At 39.9% G+C, this 18,722-nt stretch overlaps 1 protein-coding gene across 3 annotated transcripts in view; it reads left to right on the forward strand.

Annotated features, from left to right (window-relative positions):
* CD109 (CD109 molecule) overlaps window positions 1-18,722 on the forward strand; it is a 120,571-nt gene that overhangs the window by 82,123 nt on the left and 19,726 nt on the right. For all 3 annotated transcript variants that reach the window (XM_053914017.2, XM_053914016.2, XM_053914018.2), the window contains 7 exons: window positions 2,656-2,797; window positions 3,817-3,934; window positions 5,720-5,833; window positions 7,070-7,288; window positions 7,802-7,946; window positions 10,053-10,229; window positions 17,295-17,376. In XM_053914017.2, coding sequence (XP_053769992.1) covers window positions 2,656-2,797; window positions 3,817-3,934; window positions 5,720-5,833; window positions 7,070-7,288; window positions 7,802-7,946; window positions 10,053-10,229; window positions 17,295-17,376 — 997 coding nt within the window. The remainder of the gene's footprint in view (window positions 1-2,655; window positions 2,798-3,816; window positions 3,935-5,719; window positions 5,834-7,069; window positions 7,289-7,801; window positions 7,947-10,052; window positions 10,230-17,294; window positions 17,377-18,722) is intronic.

Genomic DNA, 18,722 nt, shown 5'->3' on the forward strand with positions numbered 1-18,722 from the left:
TGGGTAGCACCCCGAGGCCCCACATTTGCGTACAGATAAACTGGATGAACGGCGGGGAGTGAAGCAGACCATGCAACCCAGGGCTCCAGCTCGGGGAAATAAAGTCTCAAACCTCTGATTGAAAGTGCCCGTGGGGTTTGGGGCGGCAGCAGGAGAGACTCCCAGCCGCATGGGAGAGGTCATTGGAGAGACTCACAGAGGCCTAGAGTGTGCACAGGCCCACCCACTTGGGAACCAGCACCAGAGGGGCCCAGTTTGATTGTGGGTAGCAGAGTGAAAGATTGAAAGCTGGAGGACAGTGAGGCGGGCACCATTGCTCCCACTCGGCCCCTCCCCCACGTGCAGCTTCACAGCCCAGCGACCAGCATTACCCCGCCCCAGTGAACACCTAAGGCTCCGCCCCTTAAGGTAACAGACACGCCAAGACAAAAAAAAAAAAATGGCCCAAATGACAGAACACTTCAAAGCTCCAGAAAAAATACAACTAAGCGAGGAAGAGATAGCCAGCCTATCGGATGCACAGTTCAAAACACTGGTTATCAAGATGCTCACAGAATTGGTTGAATCTGTTCGAAAACCAGATGAAAAAATGAAGCCTATGCTAAGAGAAACAAAGGAAAATGTACAGGGAACCAATAGTGATGCGAAGGAAACTGGGACTCAAATCAACGGTGTGGACCAGAAGGAGGAAAGAAACATCCAACCAGAAAAGAATGAAGAAACAAGAACTTGGAAAAATGAGGAGAGGCTTAGGAACCTCCAGGACACCTTGAAACATTCCAACATCCGAACTATAGGGGTGCCAGAAGAAGAGGAAGAACAAAAAATTGAAAACTTATTTGAACAAATAATGAAGGAGAACTTCCCTAATCTGGCAAAGGAAATAGACTTCCGGGAAGTCCAGGAAGCTCAGAGAGTCCCAAAGAAGCTGGACCCAAGGAGGAACACAACAAGGCACATCATCATTACATTACCCAAGATTAAACGCAAGGACCTACATCCAAGATTACTGTATCCAGCAAAGCTATCATTGAGAATGGAAGGGAAGATAAAGTGCTTCTCAGATAAGGTCAAGTTAAAGAAGCTCATCATCACCAAGCCCTTATTATATGAAATGTTAAAGGGAGTTACCTAAGAAAAAGAAGATAAAAAACAGGAACAGCAAAAATGACAGCAAACTCACAGTTATTAACGACCACACCTAAAACAAAAACAAGAGCAAACTAGGCAAACAACTAGAACAGAACAGAACCATAGAGATGGAGATCACATGAGGGTTGTCAATAGGGGAGTGGGAGGGGGAGAGGGGGGTAAAGGTACAGAGAATAAGTAGCATAGATGATAGGTGGAAAATAGACAGGGGGAGGGTAAGAATAGTGTAGGAAATGTAGAAGCCAAAGAACTTATAAGTATGACCCATGGACATGAACTATAGGGGGGGAATGTGGGACGGAGGGGGTGGGCAGGATGGAGTGGAGTGAGGGAGGGGGAAATGGGACAACTGTAATAGCAAAATCAATAAATATATTTAAAAAAAAATCCTTCAATAGGTCATCATTGCTTAAAGCAGGGGCGTCAAACTCATTTTCACCAGGGGCCACATCAGCCTTGCGGTTGCTTTCAAAGGGCCAAATGTCATTTTAGGACTGTATAAATATAACTACTCCTTAACTAGGGGCAAGGAGCTCGGCACTGTCACCGGGCAGAAACAAGGTTCTGGGCCCCATAAAATAAGGTGGAGGGCTAGATTCAGCCCGTGGGCCTTGTGTTTGCCACCTGTGACTTAAAGGAAGACATCCAAACCCTTCAGCAAGGGATATTTGATATTTTAAAATCTGGACCCAACCATTCTTTTTCCTCCCTTTGTGTGCCACTTTTACATACTCATACTCTGCACGTACCTTTGTACTTAGCTTAATTTTTTTTACCCCCCTGTATGGGATACATTTAATCTGGAGACTTAAGGAAAATGGAACGGCCGAAACAATGGAATGTCCCCCCTCCCCCGCCCTACACTTTTCATCATTCAGATTCTGTGTAAAATCAACCCTGCTCTGAGTAATGGACATTTTACATATGTTTGCTATGATTTTCTGTTTGTCTGCTCCCTGCACAGCCTGTGAGTGGAGCTCATTGCATTCATCTTTGTATCCTTGGTATCTGCTGTAGTATTATTTTCTTACACCTTATTTTGAAATAATTTTAGACATAAATAAGTTGCAGACATGGAGCTAGGTGATCCAGAGTCTGTATGGCAATATGGCTTTTTAATAAGAATGAAGCTAGTAGCATCATATGGCTACTGTAGCCAATGGTAATCAGCGTTAGAGAGCTAAAAGGGAATAGCAACATTGAAGGTAGTTTTAAAAATGTGATTTAACTGATTTTTTAGCAACTGAACTCTTAAGTAGTTTTTCAGGCATTGGCCATGTAGGGGCAGGAAACTTTTTTTTTCCAGCTCTCTCTTGGCTATCACTGGCCATGTAGCCTTGGGTTATCATTTAATTTCTCGTATTTCTCATCTGCAAAATGAGAGGACTGGACAAGATGAACTCTGAAGTCCTGTTCAGCTGGGAGGTACTGTGATTGTGTGGATTATTTATAATCTTTCTCTCCAGAGACTTTTCCCTAACAATTGTCCATGTTTATTTTTAGATGAAAGTGTAGTGCTTGCTGAGGACCACTTGGAGGAAAATGACAGACACTTGGTAAACTTATATGACTTTTCTTCCGTTGACAATCCACATGTCAGAAAGAATTTTCCAGAGACTTGGATTTGGCTAGACACCAACATGGGGTAAAAATTTATAAAGTTGATTGTCCATATATATTTTGTTTAGTGTTTTAAAGAAGTTTTGTCCTCTTTCTAATGGTTCAGTACAAACACAGTGTGATTAAGAACTAAATAGATCTAGAGGTTTTTATTTCAAAATGATGTTTATTTTATCTAAATACAGTATTTAATAAAGCCACCTGGAAATTGTGGCAATGAAAGTATCATTTAGGAGAAGATAGGCTTTTTTTTAGTGAAGGGTGATTTTAACTTCCTTGAAGTTTCTTGGTTCTCATTGGAGAAAAATTGCTGAGAGTGTATTTGTTGCCTTGGGGTGGGGAGCGCTCATGGTCACTCCCTCTACCTTGTGGCTCCTCCTAAAACGTCCATCCCACTGAGCCACAGGGAAGACGGCTGTGGGTGGTGCAAGGAAGTCCGCTTGCTGCCAAACCCAATGCTACCTGCTTGATGACTAAGGAAGTAAGTCATGAAAGGTACATGTATTTTATGAAAAGTCAGCCATTTACGGAAACTTGGAATAAGATGCAGGTCAAACCTAAAAAATACCCAACAAATAATAGCATTGGTTTGGATACAGAAGGGAACCTTTATGCAAAATGAGAGACACAATTAGAGTTATTTGAAAAATATATTTATTTTATATACAAGGTTATGAAAATAATGTTCATTCCTTAAAAATAATTTTTATTGTTGTTCAAGTATAGTTTTCTGCCTTTTCCCCCCCGACCCCAGCCTAGCACCCCAGCCTTCCCCACCTCCCTCCACTGTTTCCACACCCTGCCCCCCCACCCTGTTCATTCGTAATATGTAAATACTGTAAAGCTTTTAATATGGATCAGGATGATCAGGATGACCTTATTATGACCTATTTCTTGCTGTTTTATGCATAGATTTAAGAAATTTTGATGTATAAATGATTTATAAAATTAATAGTCTTCCAAAAAATGGTTTAGGTTATATTAACTTATTTTGAAATGTGTCAGTTCTTGGTTTTGTGATTTTTATGTTTATCTTGACTTCAGTTCCCAGACTTATGAAGAATTTGAAGTTATTGTACCTGATTCTATCACTTCTTGGGTAGCTACTGCTTTTGTGATCTCTGAGGATTTAGGTCTTGGACTAACAGCTACTCCAGTGGAGGTAGTATATTAAAGTGCTGCTTGTAAATGTTACGGTTTCATAAAGTGAAGAAAGTGTCAACTCCACAGATTATAATCTTATATGATGTTGATCACGGTTTCGAGATTCCTAGGTTTTTCCTTTTTGCTTTTCATCTGTTTTATATTTTAGAATGTGAGCTGTATTAAGTAGTTAAATATGCTGGATCCATATTAAGATCCATATATTTGGATAGAAAGTTTATTATTGACCAAGTCCCACCACTTCCAAAGGTCAGAAGATAGAAAGTATTTCTGTGTGTCCCTCTTTCAAGATCAAACATAACTTCTCTAGATGTCCCCTAGCAGACATTCCTTCGTATCTCTCTGGTCTATTTGCATCACCTGTCACTTCCTGAACCAGTCACTGGCAAGAGGAACATGATAACTGTCATTGGTCTTAGACCAGTAGCTCCCACCTCTGTTGTACACAAAGCCCCCCTTTTATAACAGATATTTTGTTTTATCTCTTTACCAATCAAAATGAAATTCATAGAATGTATAATATACCCACATATTCAATTAAAAATCAATATGATGCCCTAAGTGAAATATTAAGCAGGAATAAAAGGACAGTAAATATAAAATAATTATATTTTAGGATATAAATGACTAGGCATAACTAACTGCACTAGAAGACAGAGTAATATTTTAAAATATTTACACCATGCACAGAAGTGCACTTTGACACACTTGTATTGTTTTAGCAACGCAAAACCTTTAGTGGTGCTGCCTGTAGTGATGCAAATTTCTGAAACCATGAACAACTTTTACTAAAGTTACAGAAAAAACAAGTACAGTCTTCTTTTGATTAACAAAATAGTTGTATTCATGAACAATCAAATGTGTATTGAAAAAGCCGTGGGTTTGCCTGTACACTGGAATTATGTTGTAAGTTCAGGTTGTCATAAGCAGGCACTTTATCCATGGCACACAAATGCCTGAAGAGCCATTCCAGGCTCATGAGGGATACGGGACACTTCTCTGTGGTCTGGGACTGCCCCGAGCATGCAAACTTCCCCCTGCTGGGGCCAATGGCACCCTTCAGACACTGTGGCAATCTAGACCCTTCCACAAATGTCCAGATAAACCTCTAGAGCGGATTTCTGCTGCCAGTGAGAACCACCAGCTTACAGAGACCGAGCTTTATCCTCAGAGGCAGGGGAGGGGGTTCAGCTCCCCCTGCAGGCCTTGGTCAGCAGTGTCAGAGTTGTGTCACCAACACGGAAGTCCGTGTGTCTGCCTGTGTGAAAGGCAGTAGGCAGAACATCGTTTAGACTTTGCACATGAGTCTAAAACAGGGGCTTTTTCATTTGGCTAGCCGCTTTTGAAGTAGATGGGCGGCATCAGTATAGCACAGTAGAAGAGGAACTTGGCATTGTTGTCAGACTCACTGCGACCCAGTTCTGGCTCCTCCACTTGCTGACAGTGTTACCTCATACTAGTTACAGGGCTCTCTCAGCTTCAGATTTCATTTCTGTAAAATATAAGCATAACCCCTGCCTCATGGTTGTAATGTTTAAATGAAATAATTTGTGTTAACTACCTGGTTCCGGGTAGGCCCTTAGTAAAAGGTAGTGTTGACTAACATAAATCAATTTATCATATTCATTTGCAGTAAGTTACTGTTTGCTGTGTGTTGATAGGCAAGTGGACATTTCTATGTGAAGTTATAAGTTTCATAGGTTTTGTGAGATTTTCTTTTAATTGCATAAAATGTGAAGTATTTTGATTCGAATAAAGTACGTACTCATTGTATTTTTTCCAGCTACAAGCCTTTCAGCCATTTTTCATTTTTTTGAATCTCCCCTACTCTGTGATCAGAGGTGAAGAATTTGCTTTGGAAGTAACCATATTCAATTATTTGAAAGATGCCACTGAGGTAATACATTAAAGGTGTTAGTTACTTATACTTCAGGGAAAAATGGAGAAAATGTGCCGGGACTGGGTTGGGGTCTGGGTATCTAAGCCTTTTATACATTCTGGAGAAATGAACATAAACAGAGTTTGGCAGCAATTTCTTCTGCTTATTAGTGTCTAAGGGTATTATTCCCACATCTAAGCATTCTCCCTCTCTCTCCCCGCTCCGTCCTCTCCAGCAGTTTCCTCACTTAGTCACGTAACTTCCATGTTGTCTCTGAGGGTGGTCCTTCTCTGTCCTGCCTTCTGCAGTTGTTCCTTGTCTTACTCAGGTCTAGAATGTGTTGTTGCCGCTTGTCACTGTCATTCTGTGCCTGCTGTAGTTGGCAAGAAATTTATTTCATTCAAGATCTCGCTTGAAAGTCAGATGCCCTCCCCCACCCCCCCACTGCCCCAGAGTAAGTAGGGAGCTGTAATTAACCTAGGTTAATTACTACATGAAAATGCTATACTTCCTTAAAGCACTGTGTCTGTTAATAAATTGGTTCTTCCTTTAAGATTTTAGTTTTTAATCTAGTTGACATGGTACAGTGTGAAGAGCAAAAGCTCTGGAGTCAGAGGGAGTTCCCTCTCTACTACTCCTGGTAAATAACTTAATTGTAGCTTCTTCATCTGTAAGTGGGAACAATAATTACTGTCTCTACAGAAAATAATTTGAGAAACAGACAATAAAATAAATGGGAAAACAATTCATAAGATGTAATGCCTAGAGAAGTGCTGTTCTTAATGAGACCACTTTATAGAAGTTTATAACCGACATATGCTTTGGGACTCATGTCTGAGTCTTACTCTCCTTGGAGTAATTTTAGCAGAGACTCTCAGAGGATGTCCTAACATGTCACCTTTTTGTCTCAGGTTTTTCTAATAAGACCAGTGTCTCAGAATGACACTTAAATCAGGCTTGTGGCAATATGATGACATGAAATAACCTTTCTGGGCACTTCCTTACCACTCAAAGGCTTTGGATAATAAGAGAATTTAATGTTAGTTGGAGCTGAGTTTAGAAGTGGACTAAGAAAGCGCAGGAAATAAATGAAAATTTCCCGACACCCTTTTGTCCTCTCTTTGGCTGAATCTGTCTCACCTTTCTCTAGTCTTGGGCCTCACAGATTACCAGAACTGAAAGCAGTGATAAAGTTAACACCTTACAGCAGAGCATTTATTATACAAAACCTTTGATGATAATTTTTTCTTCCAGGTGAAGGTGATCATTGAAAAAAGTGACAAATTTGATATTCTAATGGCTTTGAATGAAGTAAATGCCACAGAGCACCAGCTGACCATTGTCGTCCCCAGTGAGGACGGCGCCACTGTTCTCTTCCCCATCAGACCGACCCACGTGGGGGAAATTCCTCTCACCGTGGGAGCGGTTTCACCTGCTGCTTCTGACGCTGTCACCCAGAGGGTTTTAGTGAAGGTAAATATTTGACGTTTCCAGTACGCGAAATGGAAACATGTAAGTGAAAAGAAACAGAAGGTGGTTTTTCCTGGTTAGATGTTTTGGCGAGACCTAGTGGGTCATCTCCTCCACCCTTGTGGTGATGCCTAATTGTTTTCTCGTCTATATGTAAAGATATATTACATTCTGGAAGTAGCTGCCAATTTGCTCTTTACTCTTAGAGAGTGACTGTAAAGCAAGTCTCTTTTGCAGTCAGTTATATTTACAAATCACGTTACGTTGGGGTGCTATTAAACCATGTTAAGTTGACACGTAGATTTTGAATTCTGGAATTCCTCAGCACGGACAGAAGACATATTGTGGATTTTTGAGAGAGCACGTTGTGCACGAAAAGACAACTCAGCCTAGTGCGCGAGCACTTGTGCTCTGCGGTGAGGCGGCCCTGGGGCCATTTGTTCTCTGGTCTGCACACAGTGCTCTGTAAACAGCTGAGGGGAGACCACATTAATTGTGTTGCTTTTGTGTCAACAGGCTGAAGGAATAGAAAAATTATATTCACAATCCGTCTTATTGGATTTGACTGACAACAAGCTACAGACTACGCAGAAAACTCTGAGTTTCTCCTTTCCTCCCAATACAGTGGGTGGTAGTGAAAGAGTTCAGATCACTGCCATCGGTAAGAATAGAGTATCTCCCCATCACTGCTCGTTCATTTATACGTGATGCTATATATTTTCAGCTATTTGTAGATGTACCACACTTCCTTGTTTGGCCAGAATGAGAAGAGGTTGCAAAACGTTTTTAGTTGGTATCAAATAGAAAGGCTAGCAAGCTATGCGTTCTAAACCAGTTCTTCTCCATATGAATCACCTGGGGGTGTTGTTTAAAGGCCGATGGTAGTTTCAAAGGCCTGTGCTGGGGCCTGGGTTTTGCATTTCAGACAAACTCCCAGGTGGTGCTGCTGCTTCTGGTCTGCTCACTACTTTTTGAGTAGTGAGGCCCCACTATAATGTGGCTGCAGAGGGAGGGAGGTTATTTCTCAGAGCAGAACTGGCTTCCATGGCTCTCAAGTCTGGTAAGTATCGGAGTCTTCTCTGGCACTCCTCAGTCAGAATCTCTTGGGCCAAGGCCAGGGTATGCGTATTTTGAAAAGGTTCCAAAAGTGCTTCTGACAATCAACAGCTGAGAACTACTGCTGAGGGCAGTTTTTCGTACTGGACCCGAGTCACCTTTATAGCAGGGAGATACCCGCTGACTTCACGCACCCTCTCCTAGTCTCCCTCTGCTTCCATAAAAGGGCTTTTGGATCAGCTATTAAACACAGCTCCCACACAAACAGTCTGTTTATGTAGTTTTGCTTTACAAAAACTGGAAGGAAATGTTTAGGTTAATGACATCTAAACTGTTGTGTTTTCAGGGTGTTAAGACCTTAAACACCTTCTCAGAGGTTCTTGTTCAATCTCATCTGCAGGTGTAATGCTTTTTTGTTATAACCCCAAGTAACCAATTCCTCTATAGAGGGCTTTCTTTGGAGCCTTAGACATGACTCTTTAAAAAGAATTATATAAGCTCCTTAGTTAGGGGAATAAAAATTCTGCCTAAGCGTCTCCCACAGCGATGGGATGCTGGGAGGACTCAGCCCATGCATGCACACACGCCCGCATGATTGAACACACGTGCTCACACAGGGAAGAAGCCTTGACTTCTAAATGTGTGCCACCGCACCCTACGCTGGAATGAGTCTGTCCAGGGCCACTGAAGTACTCCGAGACTTACCTTTTAAGCTTGACATAAAGAATCTTTCAAGTTTTATTTTTATGTGGTATTTATTTTAAAAAGACTGTTTGGTAGCTCAGAATGTATGAATACTAGCTTGCTTCTTTGAATTTTGATGGTCTGAGTTTAAATTCACTCTGAATATCAGAAACATAACCTGCAGTGGTAGTGTTATTGCCTTTATGTACATCTTTGTATTAACATCTGAAGTCTGACGTCCGGGTAGTGTGGCTGCAGCCTACTCATAGGAAAGAACCCTTCCTCTCTTTTTCGACTTTTTCTTTCCGATCAGATTTTTCACTGCGTATTTGGAGTTGGAATGGAGTAAGTTTCTGAACTACACAGAACATGCTCCATACAGCTCAGCCTCAGTGGGGTCAGGATTAGAACTCAACCATTATATTTCTGAATTTTAATTACTTTCCTGAGTGATGGTGTTACAGTGTGGATAGAGAAGTCTTTCAAGCATGTTTTGTTTAATTTTCTATTGCTAACTTTGAACAATATTTCTAATCCTTTTTGATTCTGGAAGTCATTGAAATGCTTATATTTGTTAGTTCTATTTTGTGATTGCTAAATAAAGCACATTGAAAATGTTGCAATTTCTATCTTTTAAAAAATTTTTTTCTGAAGTATTTGTAGTATATTATTAAGAAATCAGATTGAAGTTCTATTTATACAAAGAATACTAATTTAAAAACCAGTTCTTTCCTATATAAGAATGATGGTTTGCTAATGACTTTTTTGTTCAAGATTTATTTTTTAAACTTATTTTTTGTCTGGTGTATGCCTATATCTTTACCTGAGCTAAGAAATGTCCTAATTTGCCATGTAATCTGCAAGTTCAATGTCACTGTATTACCATTTATCAGAGCGATCCTCCTATAAGAGCTTCTCCTCTGCCCTCAGCACTGGGTACCTTCCGTTCCCAGTGGATGGCTCCTCTCCACCAGCAGGTGTGGGTGTTGAGCGCTTGCTGAATGTGTTGAATATCTTGTGCTTGCAGGAGATATTCTTGGTTCTTCCATCAATGGCGTAGCCTCACTGATTCGGATGCCTTACGGCTGTGGTGAGCAGAACATGATAAATTTTGCTCCAAATATTTATGTTTTGGATTACCTGACTAAAAAGAAACAACTGACAGAGAATTTAAAAGAAAGAGCCCTTTCATTTATGAGACAAGGTAAGCATTTCAGAAACATGCTTTTATTTGTAATTTTTTAAAGACAGAGTTCAGTCTAGACTGTTTTACAAAACAGGCAGATCCTGTCTTTGCTATGTGATGGTGGGACTTCGCTATGTGATTGTGTGGAAATGTGCTGGGAGTGTGCGCTCACTGTTTACTAATTACTGCTAAGGTGTTTGTTAAGGGCTTGGTTTGTATTTTAATAAGGGACCTGAAATTTAAACTACTAAAAAATCGAAAGGGATGAGTGTTTCTTATTCATTAAACATTGAGTGCCAGGGTTCCTTCTAGTGCTGAGACGACAGTGGAATTCCCTGTTCAGTGGAGAAGACAGTCTGTCTGTAAGCACTTGTGGTGTCCCATGGTGGGGACCTTCTCTGTGCATGTAAAATGTCAAGCAGATGGTTAGGAGAGAAATGTTTGTATGGGGAGGCCCTGCTGGACCCTCGGAAAGTGCCAGACCTGTGGTGACTGCACCGTGGCTCCTTGAGAAGCAGATACTGTTTGTGGACACCAGATACTTTGTGTCTGCAACTTGCTGATACCAATGGTTAACATCAGTTGAGTGCTTACTATATGGCAAGCAATGTTCTAAAACTTTTACATATAATGTATCACTTAATGCTCATAATTAGTGTTAGTATTATCCTTCTATTTTTATAGATGTGGAAACTGAGGCACAGAAAAATTAACTAACTTGCTCAGGGTCATACAACAAGTAAGTGGCAGAGCTGGGATTTGAACTCCAAATGCTCTCTGTGGTATAATTGTGGGTGCCATGCTAAAAATAAATGAGATCTTTGCCCATCGCCATGATGATTCTATTTAAGGAGATGAATAGAGAATATTTGAAATTGCCATAATTTACCTCTGCACCATTTGAAAACTTGTATTCAAAATTTAATTCGGCTGGTTTCAGGAGGATGGCATGTAGGAACGAGACTGTTGTGAAGATTAAATGAGACATTTTAGCACTAGTTAATTGCATCTAACTAGGGAGTTAGGGTCTAAAGTCAGCAAGTAAATCTTGTCCATTCTACCTCTGAAAACGAATGGGAAATTCTTCCCCCCTCTTCATCCTGTGGCTGACTGTTCCATTCCAGCGCCCGTCATGGCTCATGTGGACCACTCCACTGGCTTTCTGAATAGACTGTCTGCTTCTATGCTCACAGTCTCCACATGTTATGAGAGCGAACTTCTGGTAATTTCAAAATCATGTCACCTCCTTGCTCAAAGTCTCCAGTGGGTTCTTGGCCTCATCCTACAAGGCCCTGAGTGAAGTGGCTGGGCCTCCATCTTCCACCTTCTCTGGTGCTGCCAGTGTTTGGTTCTCCGTCTGGCCACATCTGGAGCTTTGGGACCTTTAAACATGTCCTTCCTTCTGGGAGGCTCCTGCCCCTGATCTTTCCGTGGCTGGCTCCTTCTCCTCATTCAGGTGGTGTTTTTCTCAGAGTGGCGTTTCCTGACCATTTAGTAACTCTCATTTACGTTATTCCATTTTATTTTATTTACCACACTTAAAACATTATTTCAAATTATCTTAAAAAGTTATTTTTGTTTTAATGATTTGTCTCCTGCACTAGAACATAAGCTCCCAGCCAGAGGGGACCATATTTAATATGTCCTCCACTGTATCCCTGTTTTGACACCTCAATGAATCCAGAATGGATATGTTTGTACCTCCATAAATACAGAATGGATGAACACATTACTACCAATATTAACTTCTTTGGGCCTTAGGTTCATCATCCTAACGTGGTGATTGGACCTAGAAGGTCTCTCAAGTGCTTCCACAATGTGGTGATGATGTGCAAACACTAGGCCCTTGCATGTTCTTATCAGCTAGGAAATGTGGCCAGTGGTTTTACCTTTTGAGCTGGCGGAGTGGCGGATGGAGGCCAGTCCAGTGGAGCTCCCCTAAACACATCGTTTCCCACGCTGGACTGAATCACATTTCAAAGTAGTGCACAAAAACTTCTTGGTATAATGATTTTCATTATGAAATCAGTGTCTTATTTCAGAGATTCTGTTTTTTCTTTTGCCATCACATTTGCCAAAGTCCTTTAAATATACTGTAGTTGTTATTATTTTTTTAAGGAATTAAAGTGGCTTTGGCATGAGTCATGATTATATTATTTAAATGTCATTTATGAACAGCGCATTGTTTTACTTAAATCATGCTTGGCCCAGGAGTCCTGTAACCTAACCCGTTGTTTTTGGTCAAAACAACAGCTACATCATTGAATGAAGTGTCTTTTGCTGTCAAAAGAAAAATAGAGCCATAAAATAAAAGCTGTTTCTGATAAGGACTGGAAATCCTGAATCTGTTAATTAGAGATTTAAAACACTTGTTCTCCTCAAGTATTTAAATCATAGTGCCTGCAGCTCAATTTTTCAAGGGGGACTCAGACCAGGCTTAGTTGAAAACATATTATATTTTCTCTGTTGAAATAAAACAGGAAAAAAGTAGGTTTCAGAAGTCTGGTGCTGCATTTGGTCATCACAGGGATGGCCAGAGGCAGCAATGAAGATGTCATAAGGAAACGCGGTAAAGTTCTCATTTTCTGATTCATGTCATGAAGAATAAGGGAGTTGATAGGATTACTTATCTTTTAGTACAGGGAATATTTTTATCAACTTTTTTTTTAACCAGAGAAAGTGATTGATATAGTAACAAGGAGCTGATTTTACTTCTTTTATTCGTATGCAATTTTGCACTTAAGGTAAACCGCATCAACTTATGGTTGGAACGTTACTGTTCCATGTGTTTTCATGACTAGCACTTTCATATTTATTATGATAAAATGTAAATACTTCACATTTGTGGCTATTTCAAAGGAAGGTCATGACCCAGTAAGTCTGTGTCTTTTCTGGCCCTTTATAAATGACAGTTCATGTGGCATTATCCCAGCAGCCTCTGGACTTCCTCTGTATTTAAATTTTCAGGGTGCCTGTTAATTCTGATTACACTATTATTACTTTCTAACTCAAGAGCTATTACTTTTTAACTCAAGAGCTATTCATAAAACCATGAACTGAAAGGCCGTACTCTTACTTCCTCATAAACACTTGGAAAACACCATGTTTTTGCCTTTCTCACCCATCATGATGAAAAGTCTCCAACTTAGGTGACTACATGGGGACACTGAATTGTGGTATTAACAAGAAACATCACAGCTGAGTCAACAGTGTGCTTTTCTGCATATGGAGCAGATGGTGTGGAGGACAAGCAGCCGAGGGTTCTCTAACAATGCATGGCTGGTGTAAGACGAGGAATGGTGCCTCACAGGAGACTCCCACCAGGAGAGCCAGATGAGCTCCTCTCTTTGGGTTCTAATTCTCTCCTTTATTTTGCCATGGGTGCAGGGCTGGTGGTTTAGATTCTCAGTTTTATCTAAACCAGCTCAAGAAATATGCTCCCAGCAGGAAATCGTCCATGAGTCCTTCCCCCCCTCTGGGCTGGCTGCCCCTAGTGGAAGAATGGTGCTAGTTGTTGATATTAATGGGGACTGTTGGAGGTCAGCCACGTGGGGGTAATTTCCATAAGCACTGACCTCATCTCCATGAGCTCATCTCTCTGACCTGTTTTACATAACTCATACTTGGAACTGCAGTTGTTGATGTGATCTCGGGGCTTGGAGGCACATGGTCTTCTGGAAGTTGGTCCTTCCTTTCACAGGAGCACCTCCTGTGGTGATGGAGGGCCCCGAGCCTTTCCTTTTTTCTTTCCTCCTCTCTTTTCCTCTGCTTTCTTCTCTCCTCCATCCCCCCTCCTCTCCTCTGCCACATTGGGTTCACAGTTCAACTTTACCTGGTAGATTTAGTCCTGAAGTGGAAATCGAGGGAGAATGCCTTGGACACTTTTGCTAATTTCCTTTGTGAGTATTAGAAAATTATTCTGCTTCTCTGTGATCCCCAGCTAGCTCTGAAAAAGGAAGTGATTTGATTTTGTTTTTTTCAACATTTCAGGGAAACTAAAACATGTTAAAGTGAACTAAGGTAATATGGATAATGCCTATCATTTAACTTTTTTCATTCTTATTTGGCTTTTTGAATATGTTGATCATTAATATCCTTTTAAAAGTCAAACATATTCTGAAAGGCATATGCAAAGGGTATCTGTGCCTGCTGTGTCCCTTCTCCTTACCCTTGAAGGTAACTTACTTCGTTTCTAGGTTCTCAGTCCCCCTCTCTGCAGAACTTAACATATACACATATGTTTTCTTGTTTATTTTTTTTACACAAAAGGTAGTATACTACATATGCTACTTTACACTTTGCCCTTTTCACTTAATAATATTTCCAGCAAATTACTACACGTCAGTTCAGAGAAATAGTCCTTATTCTTTTTTCACAGCTACATAGTAACTGCATTGTGTGTATGCACTAAAGTTTATTCAACCAATGTGTAACTTTGGGACATTTAGGTTATTTGTAATATGCTTGCAATTGCAAACAATGCTTCAGTGAATAATCTTTTGCATGTTGGTATTGTTAGAGGTGTATCTTCAGGATAAATTCTTAGAAGTGGGATTATTGGGTCAAAAGGGCCCAGCAGTGTCCAACCTTTTGGCATCTCTGGGCCACACAGGAAGAAGAAGAGTTGTCTTGGGCCACATATTAAATACATTGTGACATGTAATCACAAAAAAATCTCATAATGTTTTAAGTAAATTTATGATTTTGTGTTGGGTCGCATTCATAGTCATATGGGGCCACATGCAGCCCACAAGCCATGGGCTGGACCCCCTGGACATTTTTCTACATAGGAGTTTACTGTTCTGAACTCCCTCCAGCAATGATGGGTACAGCCTCCCCAGCGGAGTGAATGGCCAAGCTTTTGAATCTTTGCTAATGTGATGGATCAGGAATGGCATCTCAATGTAGCTTTAATTTACGTGTCGCCTATTATGAAGATGAACATTTTTCATATATTAAGGTCCATCTTTCTTTGTTTTTTATAAAATGTCTGTTCTTTTATTCATTCTTTCCTATAGGTTTAAACAGTTTTTTCTAAAATTAAAATTTCTAAATTTCTAAACAGTTTTTTCTAAATTAAAAAATGTTCTTCATATATATATGTATACATATATTGTAATAATATATGAACATATACATAACATTTATAATTAATATTAGGGATATTAGCCATTTATTTCTCTTATATGTTACAAACATTTTCTTCTAATTCATGATGTTTTAACTTTGCTAATAGTGTATTTTGCCAGAAAAGGTAAAAACAAAATTTGTAGTCAAATTTGTTAACTTTTAAAAAAATTGTGTGGTTGGAAAGCCTTTCCTTCCACCTATATTACAAAATAACACCTACTGCTTAATGAGAGCTTGCCATGTAAAAAGTACTGTGCTAAGGACTTTTCATACAGTAATCATTGAAAGAAGTTTCTGAGTTAATAGGAAACAGCAGTATTGCAGACAGCAGACCTTGGCTAAGGCCTAGTTTCAATATCTGCCAGCCATGTGACCTTGCACATGCGTTCCACTTTTACCATCTTTAAAAAGGGATAATAATGGCACCTACATCACAGGGTGGTTGTGAGAATGACCTGGGTCCCAAAAGGGCTTTGAACAGTTCCTGACACGTAGTCAGTGTTTTGATAAAGTCAGCTATTTAATGACTGTGCCATGATATTTTAGTTTTAAACAAAGATTATAACCTAACATCCCCTATTTTAAATTAAGCAAAATTCTGTCGTCATTTAAATGTTAATGTATAGTTCTTTTACCATGGGCCTTGAAGATCACCATGAGGCAGTGTCTTGTTTTTTTGAATGTTTTGTCTCCCTGTAGCTTACATCAGCTCCACAGATCTGGGGTGTCCTGTGGAGAGGCACGCTGAGAAAAGTTGGGGACATGGCAAGACCAGATTAACTGACTTAAAAATATTAATACTCATGTTTTATTAATCAAATATGAATAATTATAATTGTTGATGCTTCTAAAATGTGATATTCATAAAGTAAAAATGTTTATTACAAGAATTTACGAGGGATTAAATGCAACCTGTTACAAATGTTCACGATTGCCGGGCTCCATGTGCTGTGCTGAAGGCTCACGACGTGTGCCCTACTTGCTTGTAGTGGAACCCCCTACTTTTCGGGAATAATTCTTGGTCATCAGAGAATCATTGATAATACCTGGAGTTTGAAATGGTTTTGGCTCTTGCTTATGCTTGATTTTTAATGATTAATTATTGCTATTTTAATTTCATTTTTAGCATAGTAGTCTGTTATGGGTTCTTTGGTGAATCTTTAGTGTTCAGGGTATAATTTCTGAGTTGTTGGACTTCGAGACCTGCATGCATCACTGCACAACTATGAAACATCTGCCTCTTATTTGCCATCATTTATTTGCAAATATGAAACATCTGCTTTTATTAAAGCAGACACATGAACCTTAATCCCCTTCCCAATTTGTTTCTATAATGAGATTTCATTACCACCATCAAGGTTTTTAAAAATTTTTTTAAAGTGAAAACTTGGAATTGATGTGGTGGGCAGACCAGTTGGTCTTTGGTTTACCTCGGTTGGCCATGGCAAAAAAATTTTAGAGGCATTGTCTTTGATTATTTAACAATTCTCCCTTCCTCCAACCCCCTCTGGTGCTGGCCTAAAAGTAGAAAGCATTTTTACTTTCTGTGTTCGCTTTAAACTTTAGTAATGATATTTTAGTTTTTTCTTGGGTAGCAAACAATTTTAGTTGACTAAGTATTGAAACCATTGGGTAAAAACTACAGAGCTAAATAAAACTCTGCCTTTAATTTGCTTGCTTTTGAATGGCTGGAATTGTCTATGCTATAGTATTCCTCTGAATTTACTTTACTTTGGGGATATGACAGTGGTTATTTTAGGCATTCTGCTCGAAAAGTTCTGGTATTTTAAAGTTTCCACAGCACTTAACAAGGAAAGTATTCAATATTAGTTGTTGATTTGATGTCTTTTTCTTTCCCATTCTCTGCCCATGTTTCCTCAGTATGAATGCATGATTAGAAACTTCCATTTATTGCAAGTTGATTACATTGATGATCTGTTTTGGTGCCTGTAGGTTACCAGAGAGAACTTCTCTACCAACGGGATGATGGCTCTTTCAGTGCTTTTGGGAACGATGACCCATCCGGGAGCACTTGGTAGGTGTTTTTGCTGACAGAACAAACCTTCGTCACAGCGTGGGACCTCACAGACCACGGGGCCGTGAAACTGGTAGATGTGTTATGTAGATAATGGCTCTGGGGCTGCATTTCTCGTAGCTTGTCTTTTAAAGAGATTCACTTGTTTAAATATGATTTTAAAACACTAACAGAGCAAGTATTTTTGTTTAGAAAAGATAAATCCTCTTTTAGTGGAAAAAGCAGGAATAAAAGTACCACACGATGATGATAAAGTTGGCAAGAAAAATCAATTAGAAATACCAGGTGATTGTGACATAGCTTTTTCTTTAATCTGACATGATCAACATGAATTTTGTGTTAATGCAGTCAGTGTAGTTTCTTTAGGGTTATTTTCTTGTGTGTGCGAAACAGTGGTGGAATTAAATAATGAATATCTAGAGTTTCCGCCAGAATGGAATCTCTGCATGGCTGATTTTGGATGATGACTCTCTCTCCTTGCTATCTCTTTACTATCTTCAATTCACTCAGAAAAAAACTGGCTGTATCAGTCAGGTTGGACAGGGCATGCTGTGGTAACAAATAACCCATCTCAGTAGTTTATTGACAATGGAGTTTTCTCTCTTACACATACTGCATTTCCACTATGGGGCAGTAGGGGGCTCTACAGACTATGCTTCAGCTGCCACCATCTCACCTCACCTGGAAGCTCCAGGCTTGCTTCTCTCCCTGCCTGGGAGAAGGCTGAGATGCAGCACTGGCAATTGGATGCTTCAGTCTGGGTGTAACATTTCTTTTCACTTTATCATTATCACTGCTGGTCACGTGGCCATGCTTAACTTCAGGGAGGCAAGGAAGTGAATTCCTCTGCATCCTCAAAGTAAAAGAGCTGGATATTATTGAATATTAGTAATGTTTACCACACTAAATCTTTTATAGTATGAAACAGATCTGGTTCAAATTTTCTTTTGGCATGAGTCAGGATATAGATCCATAAATAGAAAAGTTCCAGTGTTTTATTGCTTGACATTCTTTTTGTCTCAATATCTAGTGATCAGCCAACTTTTTCTGTAAAGGTTCGGATAATAAATATGTTAGGCATTACCAACCACATGGTGTCTCTGTTACACATTCTTCCCTCTCCTCTCATCCCTCTCCTTTTCCCTTTAGAAACCATTTTTAGATGGAAGGTGGAGGGGCAGAGATACAAAAAACAGACTCTGGGCTGTATTTGTCCAGATCTGGCCCAACAGATTTGGCCCACAGGCTATAATTTGCTGACTCCTGTCCTATAGGAAAGAAAACATCCGTTCCCTCTATTTAACAGTATGACAGTTTGTGATGTCTGTATACTTTATCCACAACTT

Source organism: Desmodus rotundus, chromosome 11 (genome assembly GCF_022682495.2).
Source record: "Desmodus rotundus isolate HL8 chromosome 11, HLdesRot8A.1, whole genome shotgun sequence".
NCBI classification, from domain to species: domain Eukaryota; kingdom Metazoa; phylum Chordata; class Mammalia; order Chiroptera; family Phyllostomidae; genus Desmodus; species Desmodus rotundus.